At 41.4% G+C, this 27,369-nt stretch overlaps 1 protein-coding gene across 4 annotated transcripts in view; it reads right to left on the reverse strand.

Annotated features, from left to right (window-relative positions):
• The window catches only part of Rai14 (retinoic acid induced 14), a 143,932-nt gene that overhangs the window by 109,911 nt on the left and 6,652 nt on the right, over positions 1 to 27,369 (reverse strand). For 2 of the 4 annotated variants that reach the window (XM_020170481.2, XM_074077641.1), the window contains exon 2: positions 6,959 to 7,040. In XM_020170481.2, the coding sequence (XP_020026070.2) occupies positions 6,959 to 6,994 (36 nt within the window). In that variant the 5' untranslated portion in view covers positions 6,995 to 7,040. Of the gene's footprint in view, positions 1 to 6,958; positions 7,041 to 13,767; positions 14,226 to 26,057; positions 26,428 to 27,369 lie in introns of those variants that run through there. The other 2 variants (XM_074077639.1, XM_074077640.1) reach the window with 2 other exon arrangements.

Consider the following 27,369-nt stretch of genomic DNA (forward strand, 5'->3'; position numbering starts at 1 on the left):
GGGAAAGAGCATTTGGCTCCTAAGAAAATGAAAAACCAAATCTTGCCAGGCAGTGTTTCCCAAAAAAGCATTTTCATTAACACAATGGAAACTACTCTAACAAATAACATAACTGTGTGGATCCGAACACACTGAGTTTTCTTTTTTAAGAAGGAGGTAGGGACTCAAGAAAGAGCAAAGCCAAGGCTAGTCACTAATGGCATTTTTATAGACATGATGATCCTCTGGCTAACAACCCCTCTATGGCCAAGTGAACATAACCTCCTTTATACAGCAAGATCTCCGGGCAGAAACCCAACTGATAATCTCCACAGAATAATTCAGAGGCAATTCCTGTTTGGCTCCCAAGTTGCAGTTAAATGAAGAAATTGTCAGATAAAAAAAAGTATAAATATATATAAATAGAAATAAAAAATACCCTTACTTTAAAATGATCAGGTAATTAATTCATAACAAAGAGGTAAGTAATGATGACTCAGATGACTTATTGTTTGTGCAGACTTACTGATTTCCCCAAGTTTAGGGGCCTAGTTCTAGGTTTCATATTTGTTCCAACTGCAACAGTATCTTGCTAACCCAAGAATCATGGTCTAGGGTAACTAGTCTGAAGCCTTATCCACTTAGCCAGCCATAGATCTCCATTTAGACATTGATGTGTCATTGGTTTCAGTGAACAGCAGAAGCAGCAGCTGCTCTCTTTCTCTCTTCAGAACTCAACTCGGAACTGCATGCAGCACTCAGGAAACAAACGACCCAGGATTCTCCCAGATCCTCCCTCCCATAAGGGAAGGGATACTACCAGTACACATAGACTTGGAAGACATTTCAGAATTTAGGAACACCAAGCATTAAATGACAAGGAGTGGCAGAGCACTTGCCTATCAAACGTGAGGCCCTGAGTTCAATCCCCAGTACTGGGGGAAAAAATGTCAAGGAACATGCAGAACGTGCAAAAGGGTTGCTGTACCTGGCACATGGTGAGCGTTGAGCACTTGAGAACTCTTCCTCTTATTGCTATCATAGTATTAAGTCAGTGAGCACCACAGATTCACTCTTGTTACACCTCACCCTATTAGACACTGAAAAGAGACCACAAGATGAAGGAACAGTGCAGCTAGGTCTGCGAGTGTGTTCACTGTTGGAGGGACATGGGGACTTTGGAGAAACTGCTCTAGGATGGAAAGACATGGAAGAGTTTATAGGATGAACTGTGTCAAATTCACCCATTGAAGTCCTAATGCCCTAACTCAGAATGTGACTTTATTTAGATTTGGAAGTAGGAGTTTTCAGAAAGCCCTACATTCTACTCAAGTTAAAAGGAGGTCAACAAAGTGGGCCCTAATATGACTGGGGTCCTTATAAAAATGGGAAATCTGGACACAGACATGCGCACAGGGAAAACACCCCATGAAAATGAAGACTGGGATTGGGATGATGTGTCCATGAGCCAAAGATTCCCAGCAAACCACCAGAAGAATCTAGGAGAGGCATGCAACAGACTTAACCAAGGTCCATCTGAGAAAGCAACCCCAACACCACCTTCATCACAGTTCCAGCCTCCAGAACCGTGAGACAATAAATTTCTGTTGTTTAGGCCACCCAGTGTGTGGGACTTTGTCACGGCAGCCCCAGCCAACTAAATCAAAGTAAAATCAGGGGCTGGGATGTAGCTCGGTGGTACAGCGCTTGCCTAGCATGCGTGAGGCCCTGGGTTCGATCCCAGCACCAAAAAAGAAAAGACAAAAAAAAAAAAAACCTCTCCTCAAAGTAAAATCAGGCAGCAAGCAGATTCCCTATTTTAAAAAGTCTGACAGAACCTGGAAAATAACGTGGCATGTCACAAACCTGACCAATTTCTCATCAGTACTTCACTGGAGTCTCCACCTCCACCCAACGGGGTCATCTCTGATATATTTTAAAATTACCAGTATGAGGAAAGAGGCTTAGCTTGACAGTGGATTTGGCCAAGGCTCCTCTGTCTAGAGAGAGACTTGGATTTTAAATACTCATTCTTGTATGTGTGTGTGTGAACACATGTGTGTGGCTGGGAGAGGGAGACTCAGGCATCTGTAAAAACTTGTGATAAATGACTAAAAAACCCTTGAAAAAATACGTTGGCAAAGATGTTGCTTGTCGACCTTCATGAGAACTGTTATCTCACCAAGCAACAAATTCAGACCCTGCACTGAGCAGGATATGTCTGGTTCCTCAAGATTCATGGGGTGTGTGCATTTCCTTGTCTGAAGGCTTCAATAGTCAGTAGCTGCTACGTAAAGGTATACCATCCTTTTAATCTTTTGTGAAGCCAGTGGTTTTAAACTGGCTGCTTTGATTTTTTTTTTTTTAATGGAATGTCTGCTGCTTCCCTGTGACAATGGAAAACAAATCCGGGAACAAATCTTTCATAAAATTAAACACACACCCACAAAGTAAACTGTGAAGCCCTCCATCATGCTACAGTGGCATTTCTCAAGATTTGTTACAAAGACCTTTCAATCCCATTTCCTATCCATCAACTCAACCTCCACCCCTTTCACTCAAAGCACTAAAAATTGGCATTTGCTAAGAAATTCCAGAAGTCTGAGAATTTTATTAGCCAAGGGAAATCCCAACCCTCTTGGCTTCATGTCTCATGATGACAGCCCATTTTTCCAAGTGGAACCACATACTAGTTGCTGCAAATATTTAAAGAGGTAAAGAGGCCACTTGCAAACTAGAAGATAAAAGACTGAAAAGAATGGCAGCACAAAAGTCACCTACCCATTTATTAGACCTACCCAGTTATTAGAAACTGGAATGGAAACCTCACAGTGCTCTTATTGAAACACTCAGTGACCTACCAAGGCACTCTCCTGAATTCCTCAAGGCTTACTCTTTTGCATTGTCATGGGCAACGTTTGAGACTGAGTCAACCCACTGTCCTAAGCCTTTTCCAAACACACCCATTCTCAAGGCCTAGGTGAAACTCCATCTCCAAGAAGCCTCCCATTCACAGTGATTCGTCCGTCCCTCTGAACGTCAAGAGTGTTTACCAGTCTTCACAAACTAACCACTAAGTTATGTATCATCTTCAAAGCCCCTTTAATATATATGTCATATTTATATTTTTCTTCAGTTATTTCCTGCACATGTTTTTCCTCCCACCTAAGTTTATCAGATTCCTTAAAAAACAAAACAAAACAACAACAAAAAAACCCACAAGGTTTTGCTGTATAGCCTGGAACTTGCTATGTAGCCCAGGCTGTCCTCAAATTTCCTATCCTCCTGAGTCTGCCTCCCAAGTACTGGGATTACAGAAGAGCACCACCCTGTTCAGCTTATCAGTTTTTTAAAGACAAACCCATACTTTGCATTTCTTCTGTATTTCCTCCCCACTATCTAACACAAATGTAACGACTCATAAAATAGTTATAAATGTGAGCTAAAAAAGTGTCATCCACCATCGAAGCTCCCTATTTCTCTGTAGCCTCTGTAGGTTACCTGCAGGATCCCAAATATATTTAGGGGTCAAAGCAAGTAGACAATGACATTATCTAACCACAGCCCACAGAATCACACTCAACCCCCATAGACATAGGGCAGGCTGAGTCTAGGTCTAATGTTCCAAAAAGGATACTCTGATCAAATCTCTCCCAGCATGACAGTCCTAGAGTAGCAGAGTGGCCTGAAGACCATCACGGGGGCTCTTTGGGTCCACTCTGGTTCTTCTTTTACTTCTGGGTTTCATTCTCAATGGCCACAAACTGATCTGGCTGAGACCTCCCAGACACAGACTGGCTGAAATGTGATCCTACCGGTGGGTCACCTGTCTTTTCTTCATGTAAGCGTGAACCTGATCTGCTACCCTCTTCTCCTAACCCCCAGAAACACAAAGAACTCTTTCTACCCCTTCTCCTTCGCACAAAGACAAACAGGAAAATGGGATGGCTGATGTTTTAGGATACATGAGAGACCACTCACTTCAGGTAAAGACTATCATTTGGTTCACTTAAGTGAATGTAATTATCTATAAACTTACTTTTCTCGTAGCAAGTAACACGCTCATATGTGTGTACCTTTTACCAAAAACCTCAAACCAGAAGGCATACACTGGAAAGCAAGCTTCATTTGCCCACTCTCTTCCAGCTCTCAGTTCCCTCCTCAGAGGCAGCAATTATTACTGGATTATTCTGCCTTCTGGAGCTTACAAACTGTTGAATCTTACTTTTCACTGTAAGTTTCTTATTAGGAGAAAGGAATAAGTATTGGCCAAGCAGCTCTTGAGTGAAAGGCCCTGAGGTAGGCATGTATCCACCATCCATTAGTGCACTTGACCTTCCCAACAATCTTGTGAGGATGATAGGATAATTTCTTCCGGTTTTTAGGAGATGAACCCAAGGCCACAAATCTAAATCCAAGTTCAAAGTTGCTTTTCCAAGCTGCTCCCTCAGATTACTTGTTGTTTCTTAAACTAGAGTCTCCATTCCAAACTCCTTTTTCAGCAAACACAGGCTCTGGGGACCCAGAACCTTGGTATAAAAACTGGTTCTACAACTTAGGGCTCTAAGACCCTCCCCAGGCCTCAGTTTCTTCACCTACAAAATATGTTTTTGCTTGTTTGTTTGTTTGTTTCTTTATAGCTGCCTCTTTTTTATTAATTATTCATTTATTCACCTGTGCATACATTGTTTGGGTCATTTCTCCCCCCTGCCCCCCTCCCCTCCCCTCTCCCCCTCTTCCCCGCTCAGTTCCAGGCAGGTCCTGTTCTGCCTTTATCACTAATTTTGTTGAAGAAAAGACACAAGCCTAATAAGGAAGACAAAGTGTTTACAAAATATGTTTTAATAATAAAACCCACCACGTAAGTTTTGTGGCAAGAGTAAATGAATTTCACGAGACGGGCTTGGTAGGCCACCTAGCACGTAGTAACTACTTTGTGACGACTAGCTGTCATTATTGTCACATGGCTCGTTGACAGACCAGGGTTTGAAAGGACTATCTCTTCTTTTCTTTTTCTTTTTTTTTTTTTTATTTCCTCCATTTAACTACACAGTGACGTAGTTTGGGGAACCAATTTGGGCTGAATTTGGGAAGCCATGTGAATTTGTCTGGCTCCATTCAACCAATTTCCTTTGCTCTCCTCCCCTTGGGCTGCTCCCCCAACATTCCTTCTCTCAGCTCACTGCCAAAATCACGGCCTTTTCTGTTGCCAGATCCCAGAAGCTTTTACAAGTGTTATTATTGTGATTTTTTTTTTATATCATGGACATATTTCAACTCTTATTTTAAAATTAGATTCCAGCAATACATTTTCTATTGCCACCAGTTTAAAAAAAAATTAAGCCAAAAGTTAATGGAGCTATCGTTTCCCTGCAGTCCACTCTTGTTCATATATCATGGCACTCTAGACCAGAAACTCTTGCTAAAATAATCTCATAGTGTAGAGATGGAAGCTACAAGTCCACTGAGCGGAAAAAGACATGTATTAACCTGATCACACAATATACAAACCCCTATCTGCTGAACTGGTTAACACTGCCCATTTGGTTGCCATTTCCTCTTTAATTGAAATCCAAAGAAATGTAGGCTTAGCATCACACAACCTGTAGATGGGCAGATTTGAGATTTGGGGGGACTGGTCCACCTAGCAAGTGTGAGGCCCTGAGTTCAAACCCCAATACCAGCAAAACAAAGATTTTGCGGGGAGAGGCAACTAAGGAAGTTAAATGACTGGGGCTCTTTCTATGGCCAATGGTTAACTACCTGACTATAGCCAAGTCAATTTATATTCTGTGAGCTTTAGTTAATTTACCTTAAGAATGAGAAGGTGAGATCAACTTTTTCCTAAGAACCCTTTCCAGCACTTTCTTTAAATGAGACAATATTTCCCAGTCATCCTAAAGGCATCTTGTCTGGCCTGGGTCTTATCAGAACAGTAAGCTTCAAGTCACAACGCAGCCTCAGGAGATAAGCTTCAGCCAAAAGCAGGTGTGCATGTGTGATACGCTAGCCATAAAAGTCACAGCCTCCATTTATTGTAAAAATGCAATTGTGCCAAGCTGTCAAGATAGAATTCATGGCAAAAGCAGTAAGACCTGGGTTCATTTTTAATTACCTAATTTTAAGTAGTAACTAAGCAAGCCCGTTTTGAGGGTAACAAATCTGGGCTTCCATCTAATGTCCTTCCATGAATTTCTCCCAGGCAACACTCTGCTCGAAGCTTTTGGAATGCAGCTCATTCAAGACTGGAATCCCAGCAGGATTTATGAGGCAACCTTTTGTTAAAATATCACTACATGTAACCCCTCTGCTATGCTATTTTTCTCTACTTTCTCCAATGGGAGACTTTGTTTCATGAGTCTGACGTCATAACTGGTTCCTCCAATGCAGTCTTTTATGACAGATAACAAATGAGTAAGAACCCAGGGAATTCAGGGAGAGTAAAGGTACAGGCAGCAAAGGATATTGTTGCCTCACCAGGAAGGGCTTAGCAAAGAATTAAACAAGTTTTTTCTTTTTTCTTGGCAGTACTGGGATTCGAACTCAGGGCTTCAAACTTGCTAGGCAGGTGCTCTACCATTTGAGCCATGTACCCAGCTACAAGATTCTTGAAGAGAAAGTTGAACCACATTAACCTCCCTGGTGAGAACACTTCATTTAAAAATGACATTGTGAATAGGATTTTGACAGCTTTGGAATGCTGAGGTTTTCATTGACTTTCCTTTAAGATATTTCATTTGTTTGTTTCTTCACAAGACACAGACCCCAAGAATTTTTTTAAAGACATTTTTGAAAGCTGTACACACAACCAACAAGGAACCTAAAGCGTGCCCACTGACAGCAGTCATCCTGAGCAGGGCTAGTGCTTCTGGTGTCTGTCGTTTATTAACCCAGTGCCTTATCAGGGCGCCAGTGGAGGCTGCTCCTGCAGCCGTGGAGCAGAGTGGAGCAGTCAGACCATGAGTCACGGCACACTTACATCACTCTTCCTGAACTTTGCCTTCAAGCTCTTCATGTTTAGTTCATTCAGACTTCCGCAGTCCTAGGAGATCTGTCAACACCTAGGCAGAGAAAGAATGAATGAATGTAAGCTTCCAAATAAACACTACAGACTTTCTTTCCTGATTGGGTTACAACATTGGGCCAGGGATAGGAGGTAGGGTTGGGTTGAGATGATGGTCAGAGTTAACATCTGGGGACAGTAATGAACATACGCTTTTCCACTAATGATCTACTCCCTAGGATCTTCTGACATTGTCAGAAAACTTTATTTTTTCTTATTTGTTTTAACTGACATGAAAATTGTACACTTATGACATACAATGTGAAAGCTGGAAATATGTACACATCGTGTACTGGCTGATGAGCTAATAAACCTATAGGCATTGCCTCACACACTTACTTTTTATTGTGATGAGAATACTTAAAATCTAGCAGTTTTCCAGTACACACAGCATGCGTATGAACTAGAGTCACCACGTAGTACAGGAGACCTCCAGAACTTTTTCCTCATGTCAAAGTCAGTTACATCTTTTGATCAGCAATTCCTCAATCCCCTATTCCCTCACCACCAGCCTGCCTCAGCGAGTTAGACGTTTTAAGATTCCACGTACAAATGAGTTCCCAAACATTCAAAGTAGAACAAGTTTAAGTCACAGCTCAAAGGCCACTGTACAAAATGCTGTCTCTAATTTGCTATGGCTTGAATATGGTTTGTCCCCCGAGGATTCATAGTCCCCAGGGTGGCACTGTGGGGGGGTTATGGAACCTTTAAAAGGTGGGGGCCAAGTGGAAGATCTTTAGATCACTGGGGGTGTGACCTCAGAAGGGAAAGCTGGTCTCTTGGTGTGAGTTCTTATAAGAGTGAGTTGTTATTAAAAAATAAAATAAATAAATAAGATAAAAAAGCCTGAACCCCACACTTAAATCTGTGACTTTTTGGCAATCTGACCACTCGCCTCTATGTGCACTCCTCCATTGTGGTTACCGTCCTCCACAAGGCTCTCACCAGAGCCGAAGTGCCGCCAGTGCCAGGCGTATCCTTGAGCCTCCAGAACCATGAACTAATAGACCTTTTTCTCTTTATAAAGTTACCTAACCATGAGTATTCCATGACAGTAACAAAAAACAGACTGATACATGCATGCTAAAGTAATCCTTCAGAAATCCTCTATTTTGCAATTATACCATCTACCTCTTTTGAAAAATGATAAGAAAAACAGTTCACATTCCAGATATCGCTCCTCCATATTTATTTGTCCAGCTTTTGTCCCTGCCCCCTTCACCCCCTGCTAAATGCACAGTAAAAGTTGCCAGGAACAACAAAACCTCCCTTATCAAATACCTCATTCCCCAGGGGCTACTCTAAACAATGCAAGGCTCTCCCGGCCCTGTAGGACCCAGCAACTCTGAGTTGCTGCTGAAAGAGCCTTCAGCAATTACTTCATTTAGGAGAAGTCAGTGGTCCTCTGGAAATTGAAAGTAATCTTTGTCCAAGAGAGTGTATATGCAGGTTCTTCAGGGAAGGCGCTTCCTAGTTTTCACTGATTCTGCGAGGTACTTGTCACCCTTCAAAAGTCAGGACCACAAATCTAGTCTAAGCTCTTCGTTTTCTAGAAATAGAAAGAGTCTGGAAGAAGTTAGGAAACTTGCTTGCAAGTCCCAAAGCCTGTTTAGGATGGAATTCAGAACAAACCCTGAAGGCTTACTGGCATGCTTTTTTCCACTATTCTATACAGCTTCATAACTAAAACCAAAAACCTAAATCCCATGTTAAAATATAGTATAGAATTAGCCTTTTCATTAAAAGTGAAAATGCACCAAGTGTGGAACCTTTGCATGTAGACTGAAGAAAATCAAAGTGCTTTTAGGTCACAGAGGGAAGAAAATCCATATGCAAGTTCCTGTCATAAAGGAAAAACTCAATGAACATCTACTTCAAGCTGCACTGGACAGAAGTGAAAGCAAATGAGCTTTTTCTTTCTTTCTTTTTAAATAATACTGGAGATTTAACCCAGGGCATGTTAGGCAACTGCTCTACTGCATAAGCCGTATCCCCAGCACTTTTGTTTTTATTTTGTTTTTTGAGATAGGGTCTCAATAACTTCGCCCAGGATAGCCTTGAAATCACAATCCTCCTGTCTCGGGCTCCTGAATAGCTGGGATTACAAGTGTGTACTATCGCACCTGATTTTTTTTTTTTTTTTTTTTTTTTTGGTGATACTGGGGAACAAACTCAGGGCCTGGTGTTTGCTAGGCAGGTGCTCTACCACTTAAACCATGCCCCCCCAGCCCCACCCCAACTGAAAACAAGTGACCTTTCAACAAACAGTACTATTTCAATTGAGAACTAAGAAATGGTGGTAGACAAACATTTAACACAGCTAGATATTATTCTGAAAAGCCTTTCAAGGCTAACTCCTGTTCTTCCACATTCTTAGCATTCTGGACAAAACTGATTTGAGAAGATAGAAGGGAGAAAAATGCAAGCACCTCATCCCTCCTCCTGTCCTTGTCACTGCCTCCAGAAGTCACCCTGTGACTCTCTGGCTCCTAATGTGTTTACTTTCATCATTGCTGCTCCCACTAAGCAGAGTCCTTGGATGAATGGCATGAAAAATCCAGTCATCATAAAGCACACCAATGGCATTAATCTGGAGGCCACACTGTGACTGAGGCCAACCTTAGCAGAAGTGACAGAACACATGTTGCCTTGGAAACAGTACACACTGTAATTACATACTGCTAATTGCCAAGCACTGTATCTCAGCAGACACTGGGCTGGTACCTTCATAGCAAGTACAAATGCCAGGAGAGTTTCTCAAAGCCAGCCCGTAGTTCACCTGCATCAGACAAACCTGGGAACAATTTTCTAAAAGCAAAATTCTAGCCCCTCCCCCACAGAAACTGAACCTCAAGGGGCAGGGTCCAGTAATTCCCTTGGGTGAATCTTTGCCACTGAAGTTTGAGAACCTAGAATAGACACAGAATGGAGTCCATTGTCAAAGCAGACCTGGCTTATAAACCAAGGTTGGGTTATTTTTTCCATGTCAAAACACATCACCTTTTGATGAATCAAAACAGAAATAAAGAAAATCAGATATTTCCAAACTCTCATTGGCCCATGGTTTCTACCTCAACTGTTTCTAGAAAATGGAGAACATCTCTTGAATTTAATTCTTTCCACCCTCTTGAAATAACCAAAGAAAGAGACCAAATCAATGCAGCAGGAAAGGGAGAAAACAGAAGCCACAGCTGCAATAACCCACAAACTGTGCAGCCCACCAAGGCAGAACCACCCACGGCATTCCCTCATTCATACAACACAGGTCTTAGGCAACAGTGGTAAGATTTTGTTTGAGGTCACAGGGGCTGAATGAGTGTTGTGGTAGGTTTTTTTGGTGTGTGTTTGTCTTTGGCTTTCTTCTTTTTTTTTTTTTCAAAGTCTGGCAGTGAAAAGTACGCAAACTCTTATTTGAAGAGGATTAAATAAAGTAAATTCCAAAAGTTCCCAGGGGACGCTATTAACGTCTTGGAGCCCAAGGCTCTGGATATGTGGTAGCTGGGTGGTCCATGGGTATACCTCCAGGATGATAGAAATGGGTGTCAAGGGGAAAGAAGTGATGAAAACCTACAGAACAGTAACTCTAGAATCAAAAACTAGAGCTGGGTATAACTGGAGTTATGAATAGACCATTGTCTTTCCTGGTATTCTAACACCTGGAAGCCACGGGAAGTAACCTGGCCCCTGGAATGATGCCAGGATTCTGTCCCAGCATCTCCTCTTCCTGAAGATGACCATGAGTAAACCAGGGTCTCACTTTATTGGGACCAGTTGGGATTTTATAGCCCCAATTCCCAATCTCAAACTTCCAATGTCCAGGCTGGGATACAGCCTACCTTAGGTAAGATAACAACTGTCAGTGTTGTAGGGTTACATAAATGGCAGTCTTTGGAAAAGCCACTTAATCAAGATGCTTATTTCAAAAGAATTCCAATGAAACTGAATTAAGTCAGTACCGAGAGCCTCATTTGGTTATGTTCAGAAAGATGACATATTCATGGAAAGTGATCAAAACTAAGTTCTCCCATCTCAAGCAGAATAAAGCACACCTACCCAGTGAGCAGAAATATCAGTCAGTTTACTACCTGCTGTATTCAAAATAAGTTACTGAAGCATGTCAGTCATCACTGCTTGTTAATCATCACATAAAGGATGTCATGTTATTCAACGGGAAGGAGCAGTACAGAGAGGCATACCTTTGTTGTCCTTTCATTTGAAAGACTGGACATGGCCTGAGAGGTCTATTTATTTTTCATTTTTCCTCTAAAAAATAATATAACTCAATAGAAGTGAATGTGAAATCTGATGTAATAGTATCCTGAATCAAAATACCTTGATACTAACCTATAAATCTTTATCATAAACAAGAAAGTTAGACTTATGCTTAAAAAAATAACTTACAATGGATATGGGGTTTCCTTTTGGAGTGTTAAAAATGTTTTAAAATGTATTGTCATGATGGCTACACAACCTGTGAACATACTAAAAACTACTCAAGGACTGAGGAAGATCAGCTGGTAGAGCGCTTGCCTCGTGTGTGTGAGGTTCTGGGTTCGATCCCCAGCAACAGAAAAAATAATTCAACCGTACACTTTCAGGAGGTGAACTGAATGATACACAAATGATATTTAAACAATGCTGTTTTTAAAAAAACAGCTTAATAATCTCTATTACTTTCTCCAACCCTTAGAATTAAGAAAATTCTAAGTTAGAAACTTAAGAGTGATTAAAAAAGAGCTTCAAAAGAACAAGGTTAACAACTAATGCCCTTAGAATGGTAGTTATACTCAGGAGATTTTCTTTATTTAGCTATTTCTCTACCACACCCTACCACTGACTTGAAGTAGTTTCAAACTACTCCTATACCCACCCAATCTGGCCATTTTCTAGGAGCCCCACCCAGGTGTCTGGAATTGGAGGTGAAATGCCTCACGTGACTGAGATTATAACTAGATGGAGAACCACCACTCTGGGTCAGTTAATGACATGCTACCTATAATTTACACTCTCAATCAAAGATGATCTGGAGACATGAGCAGGTAAAGAAGATCAGTAAACATCAACTGTGTTTGAATCTTTCACACTATTGGAGTGGAGGTAGGGGTGGGGGACCGGTGGTGGGAGAAGGACCTTCTACACCCCAATTCTACTTCAGCAATTATCTGGTCACCCAAGGCCAGTAAGGATTGATATTAACTCATAAAGGCAGGTTATGGTTATATACACAGGTACATTTTTTCCTGAATCAAGAATATGTTGGCAATCTGAAAGACCATACCACAAGATTCAAAGGCAGTAGCTTAAAATAATTTCCTTTGAATTACTACAGAATGAGAGGAGCAAAGTAAGTAACAAGATCCTCTAGTTAATCCTTGCACCATAGAATATGAGGATGCTTCTACAGAATCCTCAGCAACAGCAGAGCACTAACACACATTGGGGTTTTTCTCTTCCAAGTTAAAAAAGAACAGACTTAAAATCCACACCACTGACAAAAAGGTTGAACAAACAGAAAAAACTAAAATACTTCTCTTCAGCATCTACCTCTCCTCCTTCAAGTGCCTCATTTCCTCCAATAATAATCTCTCTCCAGCAAAGATGGATTTTTACCAAGAGCTGTAGAAACATTCAATTCTCTCATTCTGGCAAAACAAAAACATTCTGCAAAAGGCCTCTCCAGCCCAACCCCATTCCTGTAAAGATGCCCATAACAACACACCACCTGGTGACACCCCTACTCCTCCCAGTGGGCAGAAGCTGCTTCAAGTCTCTCTTGGGCTGTGTCTGAATTACATTGCTACTTCTGGAACAAAGAACATATATTGGGAACGAGGCTAGAGGCATGGCTCAAGTGATAGAGCACCTGCCTAGCAAGTGCAAAGCCCTGGCTTCAAATCACAGTACCAAAATAATAACAATAATAATAAATTGGAAAGCAAGACCCAGTGGGTACTGTTCCCCTTCTCCCAGACCAATTTACTTTATATACAGCAGATTCATTTCTATAAGACCAAATTTTAAATGCACACGAACATTTGGGTAACAGAAACAATGACTAGGCAGTGTGGCAAACTCGAACTGACCAAGGATATGAGAAGAGAATGATTTAAAAAGAAAAAAATTCTTACAACCAGGTGTTAAATACTGCAGGAACTCAAAAAGTGGAAATCCTTAAGGGTTGGGGAAAATGAGGAAGACTTTATAAACTGGGATAGGGTTCTAACTGGCCTTAAAAGAGGGACAAGATTTGGGCAGGCCAAAAGAGAAAGGATATCACATCCATCTCTCCTGGCCTGGGTCAGGGTCAGAGACCTGTGCAACCTCTCCAAGCAGTCTTACCAGCTCCTGTCATGTGGCTAAGTCTGTGTGCTGGGAATCACCACATAATTCTCTTTCCAAAGAAAGACCCTCTCCAGACTGACCTCTTTATAGACCAGGGGTAGGTGGAAGGGATTCAAGAGGACTGTTACAATTTTTCAGCAAATTTGAAAACTTACATCTCACTCACATTGGAAAAGAGGCTTTTTCAGGGTAGAATGCCTTGGCCACTGGTGTATAATCAATCAATGTTTCGTGAATGAACGTGTAGGACAAAGATACAAATAGCCTTTAGACTTTACCTTTGACCTCAGCAAGTTTCTCTCTGATGCCACATGCACTATGACAGCATTAGTTTCGTTGGGATTTACATAAAAGCAATATAATGATTAGGTTTTACCATGTACCAATGGAAGCATTAAGAAGTTCTCAAAGATTCCACTCATTTGGTCTATGGAGTCTTAACAAGTCACCGGTGCCCCTCATTGCTGTTCTTCCACAGTGTCTCCTCCAGCCAATGAGCCAAGGAGCACATGGTGATAAAGGAATATGGGGTTTAGCACAGAGCAAGAATCATCAAACAGAACCTTGTGCTTAGGATAAATATTTTATCAGCCTGATTCTGAAGAGAGTCATGGGACAAGCCAATACTCCCCCCCAAAGCAGCATGCCTATTCTGTTACCTCACCCTTGCTACTCAGGGATTAGCTAGTCCCTTGCTAGTCAGGAAGCTCATCACAAAGAAAATGTTCACCCCAGACAGGGTCAAGTTTTTGCTTCCAGTCTCACCATGGCTCTCCTCATAGTCAACACTCAGTGAAACTTTACTATGGCTTCAACATGAATGCATGATAAACAAATGAGCACTAAGTGTTGAACTGGAAGCACAACGATACAAGTCATTTCATTCCAAAATGGCCAGTGAAGATGCAAATGCTCAAAGGATTTAACGGAAAACTGATAGCAGAGCTCTTACATTCCTTCCTCACATGCAGGATCAAAAGGGTGAGTGTGTGGAAACTGAGGAGGATCTTTCTTTGGAGAGAACGATGCAATGATTCCCACCATACCACCTCAACCTGAGAAAGGCTGATGCCACTGCCTGGAGAGATTAAGAGGGGTCTTATCCATGCCTGGAAAATCTAAAGGGTGAGTGAGACAGAAACTGGCCTAGGCTTCAAAGATGAAAAGGAAGGAGAGGTTGCCTCTCCTTCACACCTCTGTGTGGTGATCAGCCTGAATGCTGGAGATTATCTACATGGAAATGGGCCCCATGTAGACAGCCCATCACAGAATAGGAAGCTGTCTTAGGTCTTCTATAGCAGGGTGGACTAGAAGGACTTGGAGGGCAGAGAGAAGCTGATGTCTGATGGAAGAAATAACCAGAGCCTACACATTGCCTACTCAATGGGACTGCAGGAGGTGCCCGTGTCCAGGAACAAGAGCACAATATGGTCTCTGAAGGCACCCTATGCTGGTCTATTCAAGATAACACAAAAAAGTATCATAGACGGCAGCTTAAATAATAGAAATGAATTTCTCACAGTTCTGGAAACTGGAAATCCAAGATCAAGGTGTAGACAGAATTGGTTTCATTCTGAGGCCTCTTCCCTAGGCTTCTGGATAGGCATCTTCTTTCTTTGTTTTCACATGGTCCCCCTCTGCATAGTCTATGTCCTGATCCCTTCTTCTTTTTTTTTTTTTTTCGGTTTATATTTATTCATTTACTCATATATGTGCATACATTGTTTGGGCCATCTCTCCCTCCCTGCCCCCCCACCCCTCCCTCTCCCCCCCATCCCCCTCACTTCCAGGCAGAACCTGTTCTGCTCTCTTCTCTAATTTTGTTGAAGAGAAGACATAAGCAATAATAAGAAAGTCATAGCATTTTTGCTAGTTGAGATAAGGATAGCTACACAGAGATTCCTAGCATTGCTTCCATGCACAAGTGTATTACAACCCGAATTGGTTTATCTCTACCAGACCTCTTCACTAGTTCCTAGTCACCTTTCCATAGTGGCCTCTGTCAGTTTAAGGTTACTATATTAGCTCTTCTACAGTGGGCACATCAAACACTTTCAGGTTTTGGGTTTCCTACTTTTCCCTATTCCTCCTGTATTCATTCTCCCCTTAGCGTGTGACTCATGTCCAATAATAATACTGCATTTGTTTTAGGTCTAAAGTCCGCATATGAGAGAGAACATATGACTTTTGGCCTTTTGAGCCTGGCTAACCTCGCTCAGAATGATGTTCTCCAGTTCCATCCATTTACTTGCAAATGATAAGATTTCATTCTTCTTCATGGCTGAGAAAAATTCCATTCTGTATAAATATCACATTTTCTTAATCCATTCCTCAGTAGTGGGGCATCTTGGCTGTTTCCATAACTTGGCTATTGTGAACAGTGCTGCAATAAACATGGGTGTGCAGGTGCCTATGGAATAATCTAAGTCACATTCCTTTGGGTATATCCTTAGGAGTGGGATTTCTGGCTGATCCCTTCTTCTAAGGACACCATTCTCATTGGATGAGGGCTGACCCATAAACCTTGTTTTACTTGTCAAGGCAATTCCAAATTCAGTCATATTCTGACATACTAGGGAGTAAGACTTCAAATAAATTTTGAAGTACATAATTCTGCCCCTAACACCACAGAAAGATTCTAAGAACAAGACTCAGCCTAAACACCTGTCAGACTCAGAAAACATGACACTGTATCAGTCAAGTAAGAACTTTGGCCCTCTCTCTTCTCATGCTCATCCCCTACCCCATAGCAGATTTATCAGAGAAGAATCACTAAGACAGATCTCAGATCATAACTGGAAGATAGAGGAGGCAGGGGAGAAGAGTGGAGAACAGAAAGAGAGAAAGGGGAAGCTATTTAACTTTAAATCAAATTTTAACTCCCTATCATGCTAAATTAGACTTCTGGCTATGAATATAGCTCAGGACCTTCATACCATGTTTGAGGCCCTGCATTCAATCCCAGCACTGGAAAAAAAAAAAATGGACTGAACTGAGAGTATTTCACAATTTTATTGACTGTGGCACCCCTTCTAAATTGAGAATAATCAGGGCTGTCATTGATTTTTGACAAAGGAACCTAAAACATACATTGGAGAAAAGACAGATCCATATATAGAAGACTGAAACATTAGATCCAGTCCCTCACCCTGTACTAATATCAATTCAAAGTGGATCAAAGACCTTAATGAAAGACCTAAAACTTTGAAACTACTGCAAGAAAGAATAGGGGAAACTCTGGAACATCTAGGCATAGGCAATGAGTTCCTGAATAGAACTGCAATAGCTCAACAAAAAAGAGAAAGGATTGACAAGTGGGACTGCATCAAACTAAAAAGCTTCTGCACAGTAAAGGAAATAATCACTAGACTGAAAAGACAGCCCACAGAATGAGAGAAAATCTTTGCCAGCTATGGGATCAATAACCAGAATATACAGAGAGCTCAAAGCACTAAAGTCCCAAAGAATCAACAACTCAATAGATAAACATGCAAATGAACCAAGCAGACAACTCTTACAAGAAGTACCAATGGCCAGTAAATACATCCCTGCATATAAAGGAGATGCCAATCAAAACAACACTGAGATTTCACCTCACTCCAATCAGAATGGCTATGGTCAAGAATACAAACAACAAATGCTGGCAAGGATGGAGGGAAAAAGGAACCTTATATACTGTCACTTTTGGTGGGAATACAAATTAGTGCAGCCACTATGGAAAGCAGTATGGAGGTTCCTTACGAAACTAAAATTAGAACTATCATACAATCCACTGATACCATTCCTGGGCATATACCTGAAGGAAGGTAAGTCAGGATACAATGAAGACACTTGCACACCCATGTTTATTTCAGCAATGTTCACAATAGCCAAGATCTGGAAACAGCCTAGATGCCCTACAACTGATGAATGGATTAAGAAAATGTGGTATATATACATGATGAAGAACACAAAGGATGAAATTATGTCATTTGCAGATAAATAGATGGAACTGGAGATCATCGTGTTAAGCAAAGTAGCCAAGTTCAGAAGGACAAAGGTTGCGTGTTTTCTCTCAGATGTGGATGCTAGATCTAAGAGATTAATGAATACATAAATATATACACGATCATGTCTACATAATATAGAAAGAACCTGACTGTAATAATGGGACTGTTTGTGGAGACCTAGGAGGAAGAGGAGTAGACAAGAAAATGATAAAGTGAATAATATTGAGCTACACTGCATCTGTGTATGAAGACAGCATAATGAAGCACACTGGGAGCTGTTGAGTAATGGGAGATACAAACACAGTAAAAGAGGGCATCACTCTGATTAAAGTACAATGTGTGCATGTGTGAAATGTCACAGCAATCCCCTCCAAACAATTAATATACACTCAAACAATGAAGGACAGGAAGGTAAAACAGGTCCTGTTCAGGTAGGTACTAGTGGGATGTATGGGGAGGGTAAATGGGGAGGGTGAAGGTGGATGAATATGGCTGATGTACTTCATATACTTGTATGAAAACAGCAGAAACCTGTTTAAGCAGTCATAAGAAGGGGCAAGGAGCGATGAGGGAGAAAAAGGGAAGGGGTGAATCTAATCAAAGTACATTATAAGCATATATGGAAATACCACAATAGAAACTCCCTGTACAACTAATACATGTTAATAAAAATGCTTTTAATCAAGAAAAGAAAGCAGAATCAGGGCTGAGGATGTAGCTCAGTAGTACAGCATGCCCACGGCATGGGTTTGATCTCTGGCACCACGAAAAATGACCACGGTCACCATCATCAAAAAAGTCTTAGTTTTCTTTCAGAGGAAGGAATATACCAACTTCACTTCAGACACAAAACAAAACTGCTTTATGATTATCTTATAAATCTTGGTTTAGTCACCAAACCAGATACATATGAATGAATGAACAAATTTTACTGAGCATTACTTATGGGCTAGGTGATTGCTTATGAACTAACTCAGATGACAGGTTTGTTAAAATATTATCCACATGATAAAGAAGTCAGGAAATACTTATGTAATGAATATTAATTACTCTGATTTGATCATTACACATTATACACATATGAAAATATCACACTGTTCTCCACAAATATGTACACTTGCTGTACCAATTAAAAATAGAAAAAATTTAAATAATTTTTTTTGGCAGTACTGGGGTTTGAACTCAGGGCCTCACACACTTGCTAGGCAGGTACTCTACTACTTAAGCCACACCCACAGCCCTTTTTGCTTTAGTTATTTTTTAATAAAGTCTGGCATTTATACCCAGACTGACCTGGACTGAGATACTCCTATTTATGCCGACCATGTAGCTGAGATGAAGGCACATACCATCACACCCAGATTTTATTGGTTGAGATGGGGTGTCTAGAACTTCTTTGTCAGGGCTGGTCTTGAACTCAGATCCTCTGAGCCCCTAAAATAATTTTTTTAAAGCAGTTAGGAAAAAAGACCTAGCAATGGTTCCATTTTGGCAATGAATTCTTTCTAAGATACCGTAATACCTCACATTTTTTCCCAAGAAAATAAATGAGTACATTCTTTTAAATCCATGTAATTCAGCTATTGCATCATAATAATCACGTAGAAACACTCTCTTGAGAGCATTAATCTCCCCATTTTCACTACTTGCCTTCACCCAGGGGATGACATTTCTCTTCAGAACTAAATATATCATTCCTCTTTGAGAATAAAACCAGCCATCACCAGGACTGACCTTGATCTATAATCAGCCAAGCCAGCGGCTCTGATTTGAAGCTGTCCAAGGCTCTGGCAACATTACTATCTGGTCTGTCAAATCTGCTACTCACATGCTCCAGTGAGCCTACCAAAAGTCCCAAGGTTACCTCCTGCCCTCCATCCATCCAATTTAAAAAGCATAGGCTTAATCAAAACAAGCCACCTCTGGAATATAAAAATCATTCTAGGGTAAGAAACTCCATGCAATTACCCCTTACACTGAGGTCATTTTTAAGATGATTTGTAAAGTACCCGCTATGTATATATTTTTTGATGTACACTTCACTATCTCCTTCTAGACACACCATGTTCATCTCTCCAGAGAAAAACTGCCCTGCACATAACTAACAACCAACTTCAAAAGCCCATGTGTGGAAAGGCTCCTTAGCTCCTTCTTCCTTCCTTCATTCCTTGAATTTCACCCATCTTGAAATCAAAAAGAACCTACCACGTTAAAAAGTTCAGGTCTGCTGGGTGTGGTGGTACAACACTCAAATCCCAACACTCAAGAGGCTGAGGCAAGATTCCAAATTTGAGGCCATCTTGAGATACCTAGGGAGACACTAGGTCCAATCCTAGCAGTTACAAATGAAAATGCAAAATAAGTACAAAATGGTATAGCCATTATGGAAAGCAGTTTGGCAGGTTCTTTAAAAGATAAAATACAAATTCACCATATGACCCAGCAATTCCATTCCTATGTATCTACCAGGAGAAATTAAAACATATGTCCATTCAGACTTGCATGTGAATGTCTACAGAAGCAATATTTATAATCGTAAGAAACTGAAATGACTGAAATGTCTTCCAGGTAAACAAACCATAACATTTCCACATAATGAATACCTCCAGTAGTAAAAAAGAACATACATTCACAGTATAACTGGATAAGGCTCAAAAACATTATAGTAAGTTAGACACAAACACCACATCTCTATGCCATGTCTAGGAAAGGCAAATTAACAGAGACAAAAGTGGATTCCTGGTTGTCTGGGGCTGGGCCTGGTAACAGAAAGTCATTACAAATGGCAGGAAAGGATCTTCCTAGGATGAGGTGGTAGTCACACAACTCTTTTCATTCAATCATTCAAATCATTGAATTGTATACTAAAATTGGTGACTTAAAGTGTAGCAGGACGTAAATAATACTTCAGTGTAGCTGTTTTTGAGATCAAGTGGTAAGACAAATGCTCTACCACTTAAGTCATGTCCCCAGCAAAGATCAAATGCAAAAAAGTAAAAAGAAGGTCCATATGCAAAGTGATTGGTTGTGAACACTATCTTTACAGCAAGAAGATAAACTTCATGGTTATATTTAACCTCTGCTTTTACTCCAGAAAGATTTTATTGCCAAAAGTTAGCTCATTGCATACTTCATTGGCTCTCTGACTCGGTTTCAAAATGGGGACAACTTGGGTCCTCCACACTCTGGAATGTTGGAAATGTCATTTACAATAATCACAGTGGTTCCATTGGGCCTGCTAAATATCTCTACCCAGTTATATTGCTTGTCAGAATAAGGGACACATAAATCAATAAAATATATTCTGTGAATGTTGAAGTCCTAGGAGCTGGAGAAAAGGAGTAGATGGAGAACCAAAAATGAAGTCTGTACCCCAACTATCATGCCGGGACACCACTGGAGCACTGTGGGCTCAAGCAAGGATGTTTTTCAACTCCAATCTAACATGTTAGGTGCTGGCTCCCTTGTAGGCAGCCTTTTCCTTTCCTTCAGCATATACTGCTCCCATGTACCACTGAGGTGGGTTTATAAGGGTGGGATTTTCCACAGAGCCCAGGCTTCTTCTCTATCCTCCCTCCTATTCTACCCAGGTTCTTCCAGCGGTGTCTGCTCCCGAGAGATGGAACTGTGTCCTCCCTCAGGCTATTCAGAGACTCTTCCTGGGATTTTGGATTGGAGAAGAAGAATGGAGACTATCCTCTCTATACCATCAAATCCTGGGCTCCTTCTGTGAGATTTGTTTCAAGAGGGCAAGGATGGCAAATGTTTCTTGTGCACATGCTGATCATAAGAAGACAGTGGCAAAAACTGTACTATAAAATGTTTTGTCTATTGGTCAGAAAGTCTAGGTAAAATGGTGCACATCAAACATCTCCTGGACAAGCTGCAAACAATACGAGCCTGGCACTACCAAACCCTTTTCTAGCCTTGTTCTGAAAACTGTTTCATTCTGGGAGGGAAGAGAGGCAGGGGGAAGCAGAGACCCCTGAGGTCTGGCTATACCCACATCCCTTTAGCACACGGTGTGGAGTACACATAAGCCAAGTAGCCTAGGCTAGGTCATGTTCAACTTGGGTTTTGTCACTTGCAATGTGAGTACTGACAAATACTTTGGTGCCTTCTCATCAGTTCAGTCACGCTCAGTCTGTCATCTCAGACACCACAAAGAGGTGCTGCTTGCGTTCTCTGCTCAGCCCATCTCTGAAATCAGTAGCTCAATTTATTTCACAAACCTACTGGAGTAAAATATACATTCCTTGGAGTTTTAATGAAATGAATATAATCAGATGACCTTGGAAGGACAGATGAATCAGTCATTGTGGGGGCTATGAGCTGCTCCTGACCTGACCCGTTGTGTGCCCTTGCACCCTACTCCCACCTCCAATATCCTCCATCCGTTCCTTAAACTAACACTGACATGATCTCTGCAGGACACTTTGCCTACAGTCGAAAAGCACAGGTCTTCTGGGCTAATTCCCTTCTGAAAGTAAGTTCTGTTTGGCACTCCTACTAAAACCCAGCCAACAATGAAAATAATCACTACCAACTAGAAATGAACAGGGCAGACTATTTTAAAACCCTCATGAACTAAAAAAATCACTGTGACAGCTAGGTCCAATTGGTTTGTCCTGGTTGGATTCAGTTTGGGGTCTGGAGCTGAAGTGGACCCCAGCTGCCCTGCTTCCTAGAGACTGGGCTTCACAGAACAGAGGGGATACAAAGCAGGGAACCCAGGAAACTATTCTTGAAGCCAAACAGGGAAAATCCTTCAGGAGAGGAAGGAATAAGGACAGGGGACAGTAGGGAAGATTCCCAGGAGCCTTCAAGATCCAATGACAATTCTCTGGACAGTTGTCCTTGAATAGGGAAGAAGATGTGACATGCAAAGACAGTCACTCACCTAATTTATTCTAAGTAAGACACCTAGAAGAGAGGCCAACCCAATGGTTCAAACATCAAGGTGTCACTCCCCAGAGTCTATGTCAGCCTGGATTTGCCACAAAACTGCTTGGCAGTACCAAAGGTAAAGCCTTTACTCATTTGAAGTTGCCAGCCTTTAAGTGCCTGTGGCTTGGAGACCCAGGACCACCTGCCTGGTGAAGACAAACTCCTATTGACCGAATCTGAAACCCTTGGACCTTTTTTCTAGCTTTCCAACCACTTCTGTGTTTAGGCATAAAAGGCACTAACATGCATGATGGGATAGGTTTCCATTAATATAACAAAGATTTCATATGCTTCTCAGTGCCCCCCACATACACACACGCACAAACCTGCATACCTTGTACTTGAGGATACCAGGGTTTACAGAATGAAAATATCATGGGGGTATGGCTCACGTGGTACAGTGCCGGCCTAGCAATCACAAGGCCCTGAGTTCTACTCCCACTACCACCGGAAAAAACAAGACAAACAAACAACAACAACAAAATATGTATATATATATATATATATATATATATACTCAAGAACTTGCAATTTAAGAGGAAAGATAAGGAATCTATTTGAGGAAAGATAAGAAAACTGTACTGACCTTCTCATGTCATGTGCATTGACTACCAGCTATGGGTCAAGTAGAAATGTGGATCACACACAACCCCTGCCTACAAAATCAGTCCTTCTATTTAAAAAAAAAAAGTTCACATGGATTCATGCAACTTGCACAAAAGCAGACGCAACTGATTTATACACTCCAAACTCAAATATTCCACTATACCACCTATAATCAGTATTTGTTGTTGTCGTTGTTGTTGTTTGTTTGGTGGACTGGGGTTTGAACTCAGGGCTTTCACACTTGCCAAGCAGGTGCTTGAAAAGCAGGTGCTCTACCACTTGAACCACACCTCCAGTCCATTTTGCTCTCATTATTTTGGAGATGGGGGTCTTCTGAACTATTTGCCATGATCTTTCTGATCTCAGCCCTCCAAGTGGCTGGATTGTAGGCATAAGCCACTGGTGCCCACTTTAAATTAGTTTTGATGAAACTTCTACACTTCAAAATGTTGGATACAGAAATGCTTGACGCTAAGGGCAAAATCCCAGGTCACTAGGTGAAGACACAGGGAAACTCAGTCAAACGTGCCTTCACAGAAGATATTCCAGATCCCAGGCAGTGCTGCAGTTACAGAACTTACATGAAGGCATCTTACGTAAGCTGGCGTTGCACAATACGGTACCCAGTAGCCCATTTGAAATGTGACTAGTGTAAATTGAAATGCACTGTAAATGGAAAACACATAGTAGATTTCTAAGACTTTCTGGAAAAAGAGAATGTCAACTGTATCACAAAGTTTTATACTGCATTTTATGTTGGAAATAATAGCATTTTTAATATATGAGGTAAAATGAAATATATTATCAATTTCACCTTTTAACTTTCTTCTTGTGGCTACTAAAAAATTTTAAATTACCTATGTGGCCTCTATTTGTGGCTTGCATCTCTTGGACTGTGATAATACAGATTTTTTTCTTCAAAAGCTATAACAACATCTTATTATTACTAACAAGGCAGAATAAAAATTAAAGGAAAAAAACTGGGCATGGTTGCTTGTACCTGTAATTCCAGCTAACAGGGAGGAAGGGATTAGAATGATCAGAGTTTCAGGCCAGCCTGGGTAAAAATTAGTAAGACCCCATCTCAATGAATAAAGCCGGGCGTGGTGACACACACCTGTCATCACAGCTCTGTGGGACATGTAAATAAGAGGACTGGCCAGAGCAAACACTCCAGACCTTATTCGAACAACTACTAAGGCAAAAAAACACTGGGGCCAAGGCTCAAGTGGTAGAGGCCTGCTTAGCAAGCATGAGGCTGTGGATTCAAACCCCAGCATAATCGCGAACAAGAATTAAAGAAAATGTACATGCTACCAGTTTTAACATTCACTTACTATCATAAGATCACAAAAGTCAGATTTAGCAAATACTGCAAGCTAGTGATAAAACAATAATTGAAAGTTATAGTCACTGTGCCACATGAAAAAGGAATAAAGGACAATTTTATTCCATTGAGAGGCTCCCTCTAGGAAGCTTGGGTGGACCAATTTGTAAACAGCTGTTGGTCCTCACTCCCACACCCCTGCCTCATCGCAAGGAAGGACAGTGTCTTTATTTCTTTATCCTTCTCATTAATGAATAATTTTACTGAATTCACTAGTCAAATCTTTTCTCGTATAGCTTTGCCAAAGGTACCAAGTCAACATCAGAGAAAATGTAAAGATAATTATAGGCAAGCGAAGTGGCTATTTTTACAACAGCTGAACTGACAACATACAGATTGGGATGGAGGTTTCCAAGTTTTGGAAACAATTTGGAGAAGCAGAATGTCTGACACTTAGCTATTTCCCTATCATTAGGACATTCCTGCTACTTAAGAAATTAGTCCACCTTGTGCAGCTCACTCTAAGCTATAACAAAATGAAACACTGCAATTCTTCAAGACAATGAAAAGCATTGGTATTTTTTTTTTTAAGTGGAATTCTAAAAGAGCCACCCAACAAGACAAGAATGAGGCAGGTGGAATTCTAAAAGAGCCACCCAACAAGACAAGAATGAGGCAGGGAAGAGCAGTTGATACTTGTTCTGAAAGCCACACACACACAAAAGCACCCACAGTCAGGCGGGTGGCCACCTCGGCCTGAAGCAGATAGCGACAAAGGGTAAGCATCTCCTGTTTCTTCTGCCATGGTGGAGACAAACACACACTTTCACTGTCATGGGAATCAAACACCCTTTGTTCCAGTGGGTACGTGCTTAAAGGAATCAGGGCTGGTATTAAAGGAAAAGAGAGCAAGCTCTTGCCAAGCAAGGCACAGTGACACAGCCATCAATAAACTGGCCAAAGGACAAGCTTAGGCTAGGCAGCATTTGGAAGGAATCACTGCACTCTGTCTGCCTGCCTCTTTCTGTCTTTTAGAGACTAGAAGAACAATAGAAAAACTAAATACAGGCACACCTGACTGTACAAAGTTGTAAGCCTCCAAAGAATCTAATTACGTAGGAATTCATCAAGATTGCTGACCGTATATATATATGTATATATATACATATGGATATGTGTATATATACACTTATGTACATATATATATAAGTTAGCATCAGAATTAATTTTTCCTTAAAAAAACAACAAATTCCAAGGAAATCCTGGATGGTAGGAATATGGATAAATGGTTATTTCTGTCCTATATTTTAAATTATTTTTTCCAATGAAAAAAAGCTCAGAGGAAAGAAATGACTTCTTTTTTACTCAAAAGAGAAAAATGCTATCAGCCCCAAGGAAAATCTAAAGACTTTTTTTTCTCATTAGACAGAGGCCCAAGAAGACTGAAAGCATTTGAAGCAACTTCCACCCACCACACATGTGGATGTGGCTTGAAGTAAGATTCACCTGGAGAGAGAATGGGAGGGCACTCACAGGACCCCTCCTCCTGGGCTCCAGCAAAGGCTTGTATCACATGCTTTCCGGTGACTGCCTTTCACAAGGAAGAAAGAAAGGCAACCCACAGTCCACAAGCCCTTTGGCTCCCATGCTCCCACCTCTGGAGGCTGGGAAGAAACATCTGTCAACAACAAAAGCCACTACTCCCTCATTTTTGAGAAGCACTCAATCATCGATGTGTCAACTCCCATGGGAGTTGAACATTCTTGTCAAATTAAGAGACTCCACGCAAAACCTGTTAACTCACTGACAGTGCATGATGAAGAGACTTGCTCGTGTGGTTCTCCTGTACTCGGCATGCTCAGGGACTGGGTTCCACATCTTTGCTGTCCTTCACGCCACTGCTCAATGCCACCTGCCTCACCTGTGACTCCCCTTCTTCAAAGTAGACTGTCCATGTCTAGACAAGACTTCTGCATTTGTAACAATTATAATTAGCTAAGTATAGGACTCCCAAAGTCACTACCAGTGTCTGACAGACAGAAAAGTATAATGTTCAGGAACCCAGTGCTGGGAGCAGCCAGAACTAAGGTCGTGTCTAGCTCTGCCTCTCACTGACCCTTTCCAAGGGGTCATGTTAAATTTCTCTGGGCCTCAGAGTTCCTCCCACCTCTCCCATTCCAACCACCCACAGTCTACCTTATACTGTATCAGATGGTGAACACATCTTACCCTGTTTAAAACTGTCCATAGGATGGGGCTTAGCATTCATCCAAAGACCTTTGAACATTCCATAATTCCATCAACATGTGCCACTCATGAGAAATCTGACCAAATCCTGGGTTAGATTAAGTCTAGACTTGACCTTATTTAGAGTCCAGCAGTATTAGCCTTCAGAGAAGGGGTTCACATCCACTAACTAAACTGACTGGAGTTTCCACCAGACATCCCCTATTACATGCGTGTCAGCATTTTTTTTTTTTTGGCTCAATTTTTGACTGCAGTGGCTTGAGATGTCCCTCTGGACACCCACACAGGTTCTGAATGTGATTAACAATGGCAGCACCTTCCTCTGATGTCTGCTACTCCACAGGAGGTCCAGCTGAGGGCCAGCAATGGTCCTGTCTTCCTTGGGGTTCGACTGAGACAGCCCTTATCAGGTTAGGAGGCCACGAAAAGAAGAGCAAAAAGAGAGTGAGTTGGGGATGTTCTCCCTTGGGCTAAGCAGTGAAAGGCCGAGGCTGTGAGCCTAGAGGTACTGCTGGTAAGGCCCAGGTCATCTCCAGTCTCTCCTAGGCCACTTGGAGAGCAGATGACAGTGCAGTCCTAACTTCAGACCCAGCAATGTCACCCTTGAGTGACAAACTTAAGCCCCATCCTTAGAATTCTCCAGGTCTCTGTGAAACTCATAGCACTGGGACAGATTTTTTATTACTTCTAATATTTTACTGCATCTAATAGAAACAGTTCATAAAAACAGCCAACCAGTGACTGGTTTTCCAACTGAGGGTATAAAACTTACAATTACTACTTTTCACTCCTCCCTGACGAGTTATCAAACTGTTGGGGGTAGTGGCACATAGAAAACAGAGCCCTCATAATGGTAACCTTCATTCTTG

This window comes from Castor canadensis, chromosome 6 (assembly GCF_047511655.1).
Source record: "Castor canadensis chromosome 6, mCasCan1.hap1v2, whole genome shotgun sequence".
In the NCBI taxonomy this organism is placed as follows: Eukaryota; Metazoa; Chordata; class Mammalia; order Rodentia; family Castoridae; genus Castor; species Castor canadensis.